The 16,965-nt window shown below is 43.6% G+C and overlaps 1 protein-coding gene across 1 annotated transcript in view; it reads left to right on the plus strand.

Annotated features, from left to right (window-relative positions):
- The first annotated feature begins 1,944 nt into the window (after window positions 1–1,944).
- The window catches only part of LOC148540817 (calcium-activated chloride channel regulator 1-like), a 125,620-nt gene continuing 110,599 nt past the window's right edge, over window positions 1,945–16,965 (plus strand). Inside the window, exon 1 of the mRNA XM_088482194.1 lies at window positions 1,945–2,103. Coding sequence (XP_088338320.1) covers window positions 1,945–2,103 — 159 coding nt within the window. The remainder of the gene's footprint in view (window positions 2,104–16,965) is intronic.

Below are 16,965 nucleotides of genomic sequence, written 5' to 3' on the forward strand. Positions count from 1 at the left end.
GTTTGGACTGGAGTGTACTTTCGGGGGTTACAGCACCCTTAACGGTCAAGCCAGCCGGCCCTTTACTTATGACACAGGCGCACGCTTGGCACTACTTTGTTGATGCACGTGCGGCTACTGCGCACACAATTCACAAACACAGAAAATAAATTTTTTTTTGGTTTGGACTGGAGTGTACTTTCGGGGGTTACAGCACCCTTAACGGTCAAGCCAGCCGGCCCTTTACTTATGACACAGGCGCACGCTTGGCACTACTTTGTTGATGCACGTGCGGCTACTGCGCACACAATTCACAAACACAGAAAATAATTTTTTTTTTGGTTTGGACTGGAGTGTACTTTCGGGGGTTACAGCACCCTTAACGGTCAAGCCAGCCGGCCCTTTACTTATGACACAGGCGCACGCTTGGCACTACTTTGTTGATGCACGTGCGGCTACTGCGCACACAATTCACAAACACAGAAAATAATTTTTTTTTTGGTTTGGACTGGAGTGTACTTTCGGGGGTTACAGCACCCTTAACGGTCAAGCCAGCCGGCCCTTTACTTATGACACAGGCGCACGCTTGGCACTACTTTGTTGATGCACGTGCGGCTACTGCGCACACAATTCACAAACACAGAAAATATATTATTTTTTTAGCACTTGGGGGGAGCACCCCTGATGGACAGAGCACCCCCTGGACAACACTGCAGCACTCCTTTAGGACTGGGACACTGCACAGGACTTTGGAGTGGACACAGCCCCTATGGAGAACTGACTGCACAACACAGTCCAGCCAGCCCCTATGGACTTTGAAGTAGTGGACACAGCCCCTATTAACAACAGCAGCACAGCACAACACAGCCAGCCCCTATGGACTTTGAAGTAGTGGACAACAGCAGCACTACACTACACTACACTACACAGCCCTAACTCCCACCCTCCCTCTTCACTGTCCACAGCCGAGTGAGAAAATGGCGCCGACGTGGGTACCTTATATAGGATCCAAAACCCGCGAGACTCGGAAGGCGGGATGATGACGTTTTGCCTCGATTTCAGATCCGAGTCAGGCGGGAAAAGTCGAGCCTGATTCGGATCGGACTCGGATCGGGGGGGCTCGGGGGGGTTCGGATTTCAGAAATCCGAACCCGCTCACCCCTAATTGCAATTGATACTGTACAAGCTTTAGCACAATACCTGTTCATGCCAACAGAAGGTCTAAGTGAGAGGGGCTAGGAAGTGCCACCTCCCTCCCCAAATAGATAAATAAATATGGTTGCTAGAAGCATGACACTTGCATGCTATGCCTATCTGTTGCTGCATCTGTTTTTGTGTCTTTTTACACATCAGGCAATAGTTTACATAAGCCATTTTATTATTATTATTATTATTATTATTATTATTATTATTATACTTAGCAAATAATACCTAATAATTATCATAGCAAATAATGTGAATAATAGGGGGGGAATCAATTAAACCCTCCGGATAATTGCCGTGTCAGATCTATTCAATTAGCTAGATTACCCCACGCACGAGTCCTCAAACCCCGCGCGCAGTCAGACCTAATTTCGCAGCACATGGAGGTGCGAGGTAAAGTCCGCGGAAAAACCAGAAAATCGGGTTAGCGTGCGGCAAAAAAAACATTGATTCCGCAGATTACAGGTTTCAATGCCTGAATCTCGATTTAATTGAATAGCCGCTGAGATTTTTGCAGTTAATTAGTTGCTGGGGAAACCCTGCGGCCAACTGAATACCCCCCTAGTTTGGTTGTGGACAGACACACAATATACAGTAGTATTGATAAATTTATACCGAAACCAGTTGCTAAATTGTTGACCAATTACAGGATAACAAGATATCATGATAACATTGTATGCACCTTTAAACAGGGGTTGGCTGCACAGAAACAAGTATTAAAAAGTGCAACAACAAGAAGCTGGTGATTCCGGAGAGGCAACAATGAAGATTATTGGTGTATTCATATTGATTTCTATACTTCAAATTACACTTTCAGCAAGAGATTCACTTGTAATGCTCAAAGATAATGGATATGAAGATATTATTATTGCAATAAGCCCAAACATTACTGAAAATGGAGAGTTAATTGAAAGACTAAAGGTAGGTATGTTATATTTGTATAATTTATAGTATGCGAATGGGCAAAATTGCCATTTGTGTTGAGAAAGAAGTGATAAAAAAAAGTGTTTTAAATCTATATAATAAGCAAGAAAGCGTGTCTGTCTGTCCGTCTGTTTGTCCTTTATGCAAAGCTACAGACCTAGCTCCACCAAATTTGGCATGGTGGTATAGTTTGATCAGGATTAAGTTTTTGTCTAGGTTTGAACTTCGTCAGGGCCACATTCTCATACAATCCCTAAAAATGGGGACACTCTTAAATTACACAAATTCTGAGGCTGTCTCCAGTGGAAACTGGCAGTCTGCCAAAAACCTGTGAGAAAGCTACAAAAGTTTAATTTTAATCTCAGTCTGTACAAACTTGATGTCATATTAAATCCAGAGCCTCTATGTTTGCATGCAAGGGTGGAAGTACAATTTGTGGGCCACATAGTAAGATCTTAAAAGAACAGACAATGCAGATGCATTTTGAATTTGGTGCTGGTCCGTGAGCTCCAACTGCCTCCCGACTGTCAACACTGTCTCTCCATGACTGCCTGCCAGTATGCCAGCTGTAATCAGCAGGCAGCGGCAGTCATGGACAGACAGGGCCGGCGCAATTTCAATTTGATGCCGGTTACGAGCCAATCGGTGCTTGATGGACTGGCATCCAATCAGTAGTTGCCACTGCTGATTGGCTGCTGGTCCACAATCTCTGATTGCCTCGCAACCTGTGGTGCTTTATACACCAAAGAAAAAAAACAACCGCACAGGGTAAAGATTATATCCTATTGATTATACAACTCCTAATGCCTTCTTATAGAACATAAATATGTATAGTGCTACCACTTCACAATCAATTTGAATACAGAAAAAATGGAAAGACAAAGACTTGTATTCTGTAGTGCACAAAGACCAAATAAAATAAAATATGACTTTTAATTATGTATATTAAAAATCAAGTAAAAATGACTGCAAAGTAATACTAAGGTACAATGATAAGGCGAATACAGACAAATAGTGATTAAAAACTGCTGTGTGCAGGAATGCCGCTGTTTGTGTCTCAATTATTATACGCTGTATCAAGAAATTGATATTGCACAATGTAATAGGGGTGACGTGTTGCAGAGGATATCCACAGTGTGGTGTCATATCCACTTTTACTAAAGTGTTCTTAACATAGATGGCAACTATGTAACATTGCCAGTGTCCTGGAGAATACTAAGATTCTGTATAGATCAGAGGTTCCCAAACATGGTCCCCAAGGCTCCCCAACAGTTCAGGTTTTAGAGATATCCATGGTTGAGCACAGGTGACTTAATTGGTACCTCAGCCAATTTGATTTAACCATCTGTGCTCAATCACGGATATCTCTAAAACCTGAACTGTTGGGGAGCCTTGAGGACCGCGTTTGGGAACCTCTAGTATACAGTAGATCAGGGGTAGCCAACCCTGGTCCTCGTGAGCTACCAACAGTGCATATTTTCCAGGTCTCCTCACAGAATCACAAGTGAAATAATTAGTTTCACCTGTGGATCTTTTCAAATGTGTTAGTGCATAATGAATACACCTGTGCACCAGCTAGGTGATCTGGAAAATGTGAACTGTTGGTAGCTCTCGAGGACCGAGGTTGGCTACCCCTGCAGTAGATCATAAACTCCAAAGGCTTGGACCAGATATTGTATGCTCACTGGTATATACAGTATAAATGTGAAATTCACAGAGAGTGACCCCTCTCTGTTGTATGCATCTATTACCATGAATCTCTCTAATAAACTGAATATCTCTATATAAATATATACCAGTATTTTTTTATTCACAAATAGTGCACTTTTAAAGAATCAGATTTAATTGTAATACGAGTGGTGTGTACTGTCATACACCAATCATTCACAACCCAATCTTTTATTCACATATGGTGCACTCCCACAACTAAGCTATTGTTGTAATTGGAGTGCTGTATGCTGTCATATAACTCTCACAGGCCAATCTGTGTTGTCTGATTGTGGAAATATTTCCTCTGTGGCTTTAATAACAACTCTCTCACATCACACTGTTTAAAACATATATGATCTCTCTCAGGTTCGATAAACAACATACAGTGTGGGCGCAATCAATACAGTCATAGTCGATACATGTACAAGGACACAGCTTTAGAGCCTGCACCAGAGGCGTTACTAGGGTTGGTGTCACCTGGTGTGGTAGCTCATGGTGTCACCCCCCCAAAAAAAAATTACCTCCTCCTGTATCACACCACATGGAATCCTTAATGTTTTGTACTAGTTTCACATGTAAATCATAATTCCTGTATATCACTAAATGCAATACAATAACATTTACATAAGAGTTATGCAAAGTAAACTCAACGCATAAATAATTTTTGTAAACTTGCAAGGTATTACGGATGTGAGTAAAAGGAAGTGGGAGTCTTTATATTGTGCTGCAGCGGCATTGCGATCGCACACATTTGCATAATTTCGTGGCACTGCGTGAGCGTTTGCTGCCGCATTAGCGATCCGTGCTGAATCAGCCCCAGGAAGGTTTCCTCACTTTTTAATCTACTTCTCACAGGTCACATCTTGTATAAAATTCAATGATTGCTCTGAGCTAAATAAAAAGTGGGTCCCGGGGACTCTTCACTTTAAAAAGTTGGGGTCCTAATAGACAGTTTCTGGGTCCCATCACAATTTATGCCTCACTGTCTGTAGCACATAAAAAACACCCCACAGGGCATATTTTGCACTGAGGATGAAAATGGGTAGAAGGAGCACATGGGTGGGAGGGCAGAGTGCACAGGAGAGTAGAAGGGGAGGGGGGGGGACTGGAGGCACAGGGGTGGGTGAGGAGACTACATAGGAGAGCAGAAGGGGTACAGACATTGGGGAATGGGGGTGGGAGAGCAGAGTGTAAAGGGGAGAGGGGAACAGGGGGCACAGAGGTGGAAGGGCCGAGTACACAGGAGAGCAGAAGGGGTATAGACATGGGGAGAGGGGAACAGGGGGCACAGGTGGGAGGGCCGAGTACACAGGAGAGCAGAAGGGGTATAGACATGGGGAGAGGGGGAACAGGGGGCACAGGTGGGAGGGCAGATGGGATACAGACCTGGGGAGAGGGAAACAGGGGGCTCAGGTGGGAGGGCAGGGTACACAGGAGAGCAGAAGGGGTATAGACATGGGGAGAGGGGGAACAAGGGGCACAGGGTGGGAGGGGCAGAGTACACAGTAAAGCAGAATAGGTACAGACCTGGGGAGAGGGGAACAGGGGGCACAGGTGGGAGGGCAGGTTACATAGATAGCAGAAGGGGTGTAGACCTGGGGAGAGGGGAACAAGGGGCTCAGGTGGGAGGGAAGAGTACACAGGAGAGCAGAAGGGATACAGACCTGGGGAGAGGGGAACAGGGGAGCACAACATCTGAAATACTATTGGATTAATATTGAAATTAACTATTTCTTGTTACAAACACATGTAACTTCAATCCACTTTTACTTCAGCAAAAAAAACAACTTTATAAAATATATATATTCAACTAAAAAGACATACAGTATAGTGTATATATGACAATTGGTAAATAAACAGGTCTGTAAAACACATACTATTAGTAACTTTCAATGCGCACTGGCAGGCAGCTGAGCCAGCCAGGACTGAGCCTGCACTGGGTTGGTGCGCACTTGAATGCAGGTCAGGTCCTCCTCCCTCTTGGCACAGCACTCAGTCTCCTCTCCTCCTCGTTCTCCCTCCCAGAATGACCAGCGTGCCGCGGAGCTAGTGTGCCACGTGCTTGATGATGTCATCGCAGCGTGACGTCACCGCGGCCGGCGTCCACAGACACAGTATGTACGGACCCAGCGGCGGCAGGTAAAGGCAGTCAGTGTAGGGTTGTCATTGCAGAGTGGACTCCAGCTCACGGAGTCGGCGGTGGTGATTGATTGCGGCCACGGCACTTGGAGATTGTGAAAGGAGATTGTGGACGCGTCTGTGGATGGGGGTGCGGGGGTGTGAGAGCAACTCTTTTTGGTGTCACCCCTTGAAGCTTGAAGTGTGACACCCGGTTGCGGTCCGCACCCCCCGCACCCACCTAGTGATGCCATTGGCCTGCACGCATCTTCAAAAAGCCGGTGCGCACTTCGCAGTGTCCTCTTCATCAGAGCAACCACATGGGCGCCCGGAAACCGTTTATATAGTCAGGTCCGCCAAGAGCTGCGCCGGGCCTGGGTAAAAGGGGGCGTGGCCTAATCATGACCCCTTAGGTAAAGAAAAAGAAAAGCTTTGCTGCGCGCTGGCGAGTGGCAGTGAGCCCCCTCAGCCAGGAGCACAGCCAGTGGGGGGCACGATCAGCTTGATCGCTTCCCCTACAGGCATAGGAGAATGCTGTGGCTGCTTCTTAGCGGCCGCGAGCAGTCTCCCAGGACAGCCCAGCACACAGCAGCGTGTGCTGGCCTGCTGTGATGTAAGATGGAGGGTACGGTGCTGGACCCAGGCCCCTGCCGGGCCTCTCCAGAAAGCCCGGGCCCAGTTAATTAGTACCCGCTCTCCCCCCCTGCGCCGCCCCTGTATATAGTATCATATCCTCATTATCCTCCAATCACCACTCCCCTCCAGTCTCAGGTCTGCCCTTTCAATCTGATATCACTGGGAAACAACGCCCCGTGTGTAGATCAGAGCAGCTATTCATCCTATACACAAGGATCTACTATTCACACCAAGAAGCTCAATCTGTGGATCACCTATCATTGCCATATAGTACATTATCAATATACTAATGGGGAAACCCCTATTTTATCATACTGGATACCTCAAAATACAAAGTAGATTAATAACCTATAAGATTTGTAATGAATATCTATATACAATACCCTTCCAGATATAAAAGATAATGAATTATAAAGTTCCCATGTTGCATGCTTTGCTGTTATTAGTGTTATGTATGAAATAAATTAAATCAGATATACATACATACATATCATACTTGCCGACTTTGTAAATCTCCTACCCGGGAGCGGTTCCGGACTGTAGATAGACAGTAATTAGATAATGTCTAGATAGACACCAGATGTTAGCCAGTCAATAGATCGACAGGGACAAAAGGTCGACAGGGTCAAAGATCGACACACTAAAGATTGACATGTAAGAAGGTCGACAGGTACAAATGGTCAACATGGTCAAAGGTCGACATGAAAATGGTCGACACAAAAATGGTCGACACATGCATTTTTGTTTTTTTTAGGTTTAGGCACTAACTGGAGGGTTAGGGTTAGGCACTTACCCCCACGGTTAGGGTTAGGCAATTACCCAGACGGTTAGTGTTAGGCACCAGGAGGGAGGGTTAGGGTTAGGCACTTACCGGTGGGTTAGGCACTAGAAGGGAAGGTTAGGGTCAGACACCTACCCCGATGGTTAGGGTTAGGCACCAGGAGTGAGGGTTAGGGTTAGGCACCCAAGGGAGGTTTAGGGTTAGTGTGAAGATTAGGGCTAAAAAACAAAAAAAAATCATGTCCACCATTTTTTGTTGACCATTTTCATGTCGATATTTTGACCCTGTCAACCATTTGTACCTGTCGATCTTTTGACTGTCTAACATCTGGGGCGGGATGTAATAGAGTTCTAATTTTTAGATTTTGCGAGTTTCCCGGAAACATTTTGTAATCTCGACCAATGTAATAGCGCGCTCAATCCTGCAAACTCGCATTTTTCCAAATACACATTTTTCAAACTCGCATCCAGATGTTTCCCCAGGTTGTACATACAACTCGTGCAATGTAATAGGGTGCGAGTTCGAAACTCGCACATAAAACATTACCATAATCTCGCCAAAAAATAGACCAAAGTGACAATGGAGAGTTGTATGTTAAAAAGTTTAAACATATATAAATATGCCTATAAGTGTAAAAACACATTTTTAAGGATGTAAATACTTCTATTTCTTAATTATTACCCGCAAAACTTTTCCGCCTCCCGGACTTTTCGCCTACTTCGCCTGGTTTGCAGGCGGAAAAGTAATGCGCGCGTGGCCGCGTATGCCCGTTTTCTATTTGAAAGTAGGCAAAAACGGGACCCGGCGAAACTTGAATAGGCGGAAAGTACTGTAAGATTTTGGGGAATCAGCCTGAAACCCCCCAAAAGATTTGGCTTGCTGAAGGTATTTGGTGTTTTTAAATGGGCTCAATAGCTGCTAAATAGCGTTTTGTGTAAGTGGTGAAGATTTTTTTTTTTTCCGCCTAAAATAACTTATCCCAGCATATTTGGGATACTTGAAAATGGTGGCCAACATATTTAAAAGTTGCTAAAGTTAAGTTTTAAACAACGTGAAAAATCCACCTGCCGCAAGCCCCTGCAATGTAAAAAACACATGGGGCATACTTGGGGACCCTGCCAGAGTCAATTTTCACTAGTTTTTAACTTTGTCCCAAAACTTTTTTTTTTCACCCCCAAATTCAAAGTGGTGTTTTTGGGTGTCCTTAAGTGCTATTCATAGGCGAAACTTTTCCTCCTATTACATTGCATTGACTTTCCACCTAGGCGAAAAGTCTTCCAAATTAAATACGGAGGAAAGTGAAAACAGGCCAAAATGTCGTCATTGGCGAAAAGTCTTGGGGATAAGTTTTCTCCCCGGCGTAAAGTCACAATCAGTGTTTTTGATTCTCTGAAACCTACTTTTTGCTGATAAATAAATACAAACATATGTTCCATTTAAATATAGTTCAAAATAAACGATACAATCTAAGTTTCATTTGTAAGAAGACAGACACAAATTTAATTCAACTTACTTTACTAAACTAGTAAGGTATCAGGAAAACAAACCACAAATTTTAAAAACAACAAAAATTACTGTGAGGCAGATGAACCTCTACCCCTCCCTGACCCTGTAGTTGCACCCCCCATGTATGGGCACTTCGCCTCGGTGGACTCATTGGTGAGGCTGTTTGGGGACTGGTGGCTTGTGAGCTGGATGTAGATGCTGATGGCACTTCCCTAAGGGCCCTTTGTGCCACCAGCTCCCTTTGTGCCACAAAGGCCTGTGTTTGCTCCTGTATGGCAGCATTTTGGTCTCTGGCGGCCGTTGTTAGCTCCACCAGATGCCTACTGAAGTCACTAACCATACGGGTGCGTATCCCCTGGGCTACTGCGGAGGTCCTATTTAGCTTCCTGAGCTGGTGTGTGATGCTGTCCATTTGAATTTTTTGCATCTCCATGTACTGCATCTGGTGTTGACGGAAGCTGTGCAGGGACTGAGCCAGCTCATCTGCACTGGGGGTGTATGGCTGTGATGGTTACTGTGTTGGTGGTTGTTGGTGCTGTACAGGTGGATTTTGCCTTGTTGCCACCACAGGAGTAAGAGGAATTGTTGCCTCAGCCGCCTCCTCCTCCTCCTCAGATGTGTAGGCCACCAATCCAAAATGACTTCCTGGGACCCTAGATTCTGGTGGTGTGTGATCCGCAGTGGAGGCACAGAAACTCCTGATGGTCCTGAAAAATTAAAATAAAATATAGTAAAAATATAATGTTTAAAAGTGTGTTTGTATTTATTTTTTAGTTTGAGTTTCACATATATAAAAACCAAAACAGGTACATTCAGTAGTGACTGCAATAAAGTGACACAACGGGTGTATCTGCATGATAAATGCTACGTTACAGTGGCATCGCTTATGACACTGTAACATAGCATTTGGCATGCAGATATACCCGCTGTCTGTCAAAAAATATAGGTATGCCGCATATCATTTGAATCAGCAGAAGCTGCTTGTCTATTCTTTTGCCATTGATGTGCAAATAAAACACATTGTTACAATTAAAATGTCTATAATATAAATAAAAAACAAAAAATGTATAAGGCCTGTTTAACATGCAAGGAGGCTATGTTTGTGTACAATGTATGCATTTATGATGCCGGCGGTCGCTATGCCGACAGCCATCTCCACTACAGAATCCCGGCAAGGGTTATTTAACCTACGCGGGAGACCAGCACCCGGCATCCTGATCGAAGAGATGCCAGGCGCCGAGCGCGGACAGCCATGCGGGCGTCCTTGTAACATATGTATTCCGTGTACACATCTCTATTATTATCTTTTAATTCATACTTTAAAATAAATAATATGTGTAGAACATAATTTCGACTTTTCTATTGTTGTAGACTTTAATGTCACAATGCTAAGGTTAATTAAGTAATGTGACATTTTGTAGAAATTAACATTTTAAATAAAACAAAATCTGTGTAAGTGGGTTTTTCAAACGTTGGCTTAACTCACCAGCCTGCTCCATTGACCTTTCCATGCGAGGTCTTTTAGGAGTTCCTGACCTCCTTAGTGCAGCAGCTGTGTTTTAATAAAAAAAAAAAAAAGAGATTATACAAAAACAAAACAATTTGGCCTGTATTCAATTGGAAAGGACACAAAAAGGGCACCCGCCTAAACTAAAAGAGGCAAAAAAGCCTGTCAGATTGGTGTAAAACAGCCTGACACCCCCCCCCAAAAGATGCACTGACATGAGGGATCACTAGCCGTATTCAATTTGAAGCGCACCCGCGATACTTTTCCGCCATGCAAACCAGGCGAAGTAGGTGGAAAGTCCGGGAGGCGGAAAAGTATCACGGGTGCAAATCAAATTGAATATGGCCATTATGGGAGTGAATACAGGTGCGTACACACTACACCATTTTAAATAAAAAAACAAACATGGGATCCACAATACTTTGAAAAAAAGACAGTGAAAAGTAGTAACATTTGTTTGCATACTCACCATGAAGCCATGGGGTTGCTGGCCGGTCAGTGTCTACAATATGTGGACCTGGAAAAACCTCAGGAGCAAAAACCGGCCTCAGCTCCTGTTCATATGGAGTGAAGTGAACTCTCACTGCTCGTCCTCCTCCTGTCATGCATCGCTGCCTATGCTCTTCAGCCATTTTCTCTTTTGTGTTCCTTTTAATATCATTATAGCACTTTTTTATATTTTTAAGGTCACGCCAGTATTCATTCACTGCATCAATGATGTTATTCCACATCGCCTTTCAACGCACTGCTGACGTCCGGTGTGACAGTGCCCCAAGTAGGTTCGGAAAAACAGGTACTATTGCATGGACCAGGGCGCAATTTTCATCATAACTGAAGCGTATATTACGCCCCGTGTACGTGTTTTCCCTGGGGCTGGGGGTGCTTCAGCCTCCTCATCCTCAACACTACCCTCAGCCTCAGATACCAGCTCCTGCGCTTCCTGCTCCACACTCTCCTGCTCCTCCACCTCTTCACTGCTCACCTCCTCACCAATATCAGGTTGCAGTACAACCTCCTCCTCCTCCACCACCATCCTGGCTACCCTCACTGCTTTTCTGGATGCCCTGCTGCAGCACAATACCAATACAATACTAGGGGTTTTTTTTACTCTCTCTCCCACCACTCCTTCACAAAACTCCTCACTACCTTTGAAAGGACAAAATGGAGAATAGGGGTTTATATAGGGTGTGTGAGGTAGGCATCAGGAGACTTTGGAGGGCCAATGAGTGACTTTGTTTAAACTTGACAGAACAGTAAATGAAACTCGCATTCCGGTTGGCCCAAAAAACCGCATACTTCCGGATCTGTATTCTCGCGAGAACATGCATGCAAAAATGCAATTTGGCTAAAAATTGCACCCCATTACATCACACGAGTTGTATGGGAAACATGATCAAAACAAATGTGCGAGAATGTGTGAGTTTAGAAATGACTGAAAACTCGAACTCTATTACATCCCGTGCCTCCATAGATATTGTGTATCTTATTACTGTCTATCTCTTATACCACACCCCCTGGGAGAAGCCCGGAGAGGAGATTCTGTTGACATCTTAGAGACGCAGGGTCGGACTGTATATGTCATTAGGCCCCACTGGAAAATGCCATGATTTGCGGGTCTGCAAGTAGGGGGTGGGGCTAAATTATGCAATTCACGTAATTTTAGCCTTGCCCCCTATTCGCAGACCCAAAAATTCCCGTACAATCTCCCCATCCAGCCCACTTCACTAGGAAGGTGGTGGGATGTGGGAGTAGTGTCTACTCTTCCGGGGGTATGGGTGGTTACCAGAAAAATCGGGAGCCTCCCGCAACTGTAGGCATGTATGATACATATCCTATGGTCATATATCATCATATGACTCAGTGTGTGGTGAATATAATTCTCATCAGATCAGGTATTTCCCATGTTCTTATATAAATATATCTAAGCATATATTGGATTTCTCTCCCTAATGTAAATTAATGCATTACTGTAGTCATATAAATATATGTAGAAATTTTACATATATTTTACATATATTTTACATATATTTTTTTACAAATTTTACACCTATAGGAATATCCTGGACACACCACCATATCCATTATACATTGTGATATTATGTAAATCTACCCCTCAAATGTCTCTCCCCAATATTAAATATTCATATACTGTAGTCATATAAATAAGTGGTGTATCCAAACTCATATCGCCCTCTATTGGACTTCATATGCAAAACTATTGAAGAATTTTTATAGTATAATGTACTGTAGTATATAAACATAGTAAAATAAGGGTATTAATAAATAAGTATACTAGAAATAATAACAATAAAGTTAGTAAACTGATTACTGCTGTGCTGTCTCTCCATGTCTGCCTGCTTGCCGGTGCACCAGCTGTAATTAGCTGGCGGGCTGCACCAAATCGACATCGCTAACACCCGGGCCCACCTTGTGAGCGTGACTGGATGCAGGGGGAACGGAAGTCCACAGAGGCAGCTCGGGCACCATAGCAGCCACACCCCTTGCAACCACAGTAGTTACGCCACTATTTGCATGCATGCTAGCAAACAGTGGGGTCCTTTTCAGGATCAATGGAGTAGGGTTATAGGCGAGGACAATGTATACAAATAAAGGCTCCAGGTGTACTTCAGGGTCCAGTCTTCAACCCAGGCAATGCCAGGTATCCCAGCCAGTTTTTCACATGTTAAAAGTTTGTTTTATCTTTTCAGTATTATTGTTTACAGTGTATAAAAGTGTAATTTTGGGGAAGATTTGGGGGTCTATGTACTAAGCAGTGATAAGTGACAGAGTGAAAAGTGATAAGTCTGTGATAAGTGCCAGCCAATCAGCTCCCAACTGTAATTTTTCAAACACAGCCTGTGAGATGACAGTTGGAAGCTGATTGGCTGGCACCTTATCACAGACTTATCACTTTTCACTCTGTTACTTATCACTGCTTAGTACATAGACCCCTCAATTACATGCATTGCTGCAGTTGGCTTATTCTGCTCACACCTCCATAGGCTGCGACCAGAATCAACCTTCTGTGAGTTAAGGCGCACAGCAGTCAGAGATATATGCAAACACGATTGCTTAGAAAAATACGTTGTGGAGCGCTGTATTCAGACAGAGATCATCAGTGAATCGCTGGCATCTGACACAAGGGGATTCCTGCCTAAATACACCAAAAAAGCCAGAACATGGAATAGAAATATGTGTCTGCAGCTGAAATCACAGAAACATATACAGCAGACCAATGATAATAGCTAGAAATAGATTTAATATCACTATAGAAACAGTGAATCCTACTAATAGAACTGCAGTTCCTAAAATCAACATAAAATCACATATCAGAAGCAGTGTAACAATCTGCATATAAGCACCAGTGCTGAGGATTACGTGCTGATCCCTGGGGGACAAAATGTGTAAATTGTCTATAGTATTGTAGGAGTTGATAATTCAACATATAGATCCCATAAACAAATGGAAATGGAATACTTATTTGCTCAAATTGAAAAACATAAGTGTCTCTCTCCCTGTTGAAGGGAAGACCTTGAGACCGCAATATTTTTGCGGCCACTCACCACTCAAATGGAATCAGTCCTGGGTATAGATCAAAGTCCCGGGAGGTAGGTAGAGCTCAGCCATTTGTCCTAGCCAAGATTGGCAGAAAGCTGGGAATCGGCTGCCGAGTGGATGACAGCCTGAATTCATGCCGCAGCTGCTGGACCTGTGTGTCACCAATGTGGTACAGGTAATTGCAGAGGGCATGCAGCCCAGATGCCGTGCCTCGGCTGTTTGAAAGAGGCTGTACCAAAAGGACAAGGATGGCAGGAAGATCCGTGCACCGTGCTCCCACACTCCAGTGTTTTCCGTACCCAGAAAGCAGGTCCCCAGTAGCACAGTAAGAGGTAAACTGATAATAAACTGGTAATCCAGAAAAGGTAGGCAGTTCAATAGGGAAACCTGTAGACCTTGATGCGTTTCTCCTCAGTAACAGAGTTTTTTCAAAAGGCAAGATAGATCCCTCCTCATTTGGATGGGATTATATATCCAAGGCTGCAAATCACAGAGTTCTTTGTCCAGCAGGACACAATCATTTAATTAGCAGCATTTTCTAATGGCCTAATAACATGCAAAGTTTTTAATACAACAATAGCATATCACATAGAATGTGGGAATCAGGATCACTTTAATTTATTTGTTATATTACTCAATTTTGGGTACTTAGAACAGAATTATCTAAATAGGAAAAATAGAAAAATATATATCAGCAGTCAAAAAAATAAAAATAAAATAAATAAATATAAATGTAAAAAAAATGGTAAATAAAAGAATTTATACAGAGAGATAAGATATAACAAATACAAATATTAATGAATATAAATTATATGTGTACAATAGCACAACAAAGCACCAATTTGTTAAATCCCAAAATACAAATTGCGTTTAAAAGGAAATGATTATTGTCATAAATAAAAAAAACAGCAGTACTGAGGTTTTGCCCATGCATCCCAAATGACCCATAAGGGAACCACCCTGCAGGACACCTAATAGAAAAATGTAGGGGACCTGCAGGACAGATGACAGAACCCAAAGGAAACCTAAGGATAATAGAGCAGGAATCAACCCTAAAAGACTAAATCCACTGTTTCATTTAGTCCTTCGGGAGCCAGCGACCGCAGGGTGTGTATCCAATACGCCTCTTGGACACAGCCTGCGAAACCTGTCGCTCCTCTTTCAGTTGGAAAAATATGTTCATTGCCTACTAACATCAGTTCCCTAGGATCTCTGGAATGTTGAAGTGCAACATATCTAGAAACACTATGTCTAAAACCATTTAAAATGTTCCTACGATGTTCTAGGAACCTAGTTTGGAGTGATCTTGAGCTTACATGGACACTGAAGCATGTAGATTACATATGTGCTTTTGCAATTGATATATGACCTAATAGGATATACAACATCTGAGTGTGAAGACAAAAGGAACTACTTTAATGTTTGATGTGTCCACAGGTGATACAGCGTGTACTGGCACACTTGAAACAGCCCACCCTTTTTTTAGGTAACCACCTAGAAGACTTGGACACCAAACTAGAACCAGTACCTATATTCCTATAAAAGCTCGGAGCTAGCAAATTCTTCAAATAATCAGCCTTCTTAAATACTAGTGGGTTTGGGTTCAAGTTCATTTCTCAACAGTGGATCTAGACGTAACATACTGTAGTTCTTGGCAAAGATCCTACGTACTGTATCTGATGTGAGCAGCTATTATGTTTAGTAATGAAAATGCTGGACTTATCTGATGGGAAATCAGACTTCTGTTTGATAGAGGGGTTCAAAACAGTGCTACGATCCAATTCTTCAATGGATCTGAGAGAATCCATTAGTAAGGGTTCAGGATAGTTCTTTCCCTTGAATACCTCCATAAGTCTAGAGGCTTTTGTGGTAAATACATCTTTAGAGGAACAATTTCGGCATAACCGCCTGAACTGGCCCGATGGAATATTGTCAAGCCAGTTCCTGCGGTGATTGCTGGTATAGTCGATATAGTTATTGGTATTGACTTCCTTGTGGAAGGTGCTAGTTAGTATGGTGCCCTCAACAATATTAAGCCTAATATCCAGAAACGTGATGGTGGAAGAGTGAAAAGTGCTTGTGAAGGTTAAATTATAATCGTTCTGATTGAGATACTCCACAAATTCTACAATAGATTGCTCATCCCCATACCAAACAAAAAATAAATAATCTATAAACTGTTTGAAGAGGACCAGCTTTGCACAGAATCTGCCACCCCAAATGAGCCGCTCCTCCAAGTGGCCCATTTAGAGGTTCGCAAAACACGATTGCTTGCATACATCTCAGATTGTTGGGGGTCTCTGCATGCACAGTGTTGCCCCTGTTTTGGGGGCGTGCCAAGCCCAGGGTCTGTGTCACCACATGCAGACTTCCAGGACCCAGCTATCCAGTTCTTACAGCCAAGCTGAGTAAGTTTCAGCTTACGCAGCCTAGCCAGAGCAGCAACCATTGTGACCGATGGTCGCAATAGTGATCCGAAGTAGCATCTACGGACGCTGCACTCAGGGGCTTATTTAACATTGCACACATGTGTAATGCTGAACACAGATTCCCAATTATCAGGAATCTCCGCGTGCGCAAATGTGCAGAATGGGTCCCGCGTGATTACATGCAGACCCTGCTATGCCTCTATCTGATTGACAGGCAAAGACAATTAATGTGCGATGCAGGGATGGGGACGGCCACTGTTCCCGGAAATGGGGGCCTGTTAGCCCAGTTTTCCGGGAATGGCAAAGCCAGGGGCTGTGTCAATAGATGCAGTTTCCTGGCCTCGCAAGTCGGCCAGCCTGCATAAGCCAAGGCTTATTCAGCTGGCCAACACCGATGGTTATCCCAGCCTGTGACCTCGGTCACAGTGCTGGGATCACAAATGCAGCAGGGCAGTGTTTCCCAACCTTGGTCCTCAAGGCACACCAACATTCCAGGTTATAGTGATATCCATGTTTAAGCACAGATGGTTAAATCAAAATAACTGAGATACTGTATGCTCAAGTATGGCTATTCTTGAAACCTGGACTGTTAGCGTGCCTTGAGGACCGTGGTT

This window comes from Taudactylus pleione, unplaced genomic scaffold (assembly GCF_031769625.1).
Source record: "Taudactylus pleione unplaced genomic scaffold, aTauple2 ptg000017l, whole genome shotgun sequence".
NCBI classification, from domain to species: Eukaryota; Metazoa; Chordata; class Amphibia; order Anura; family Myobatrachidae; genus Taudactylus; species Taudactylus pleione.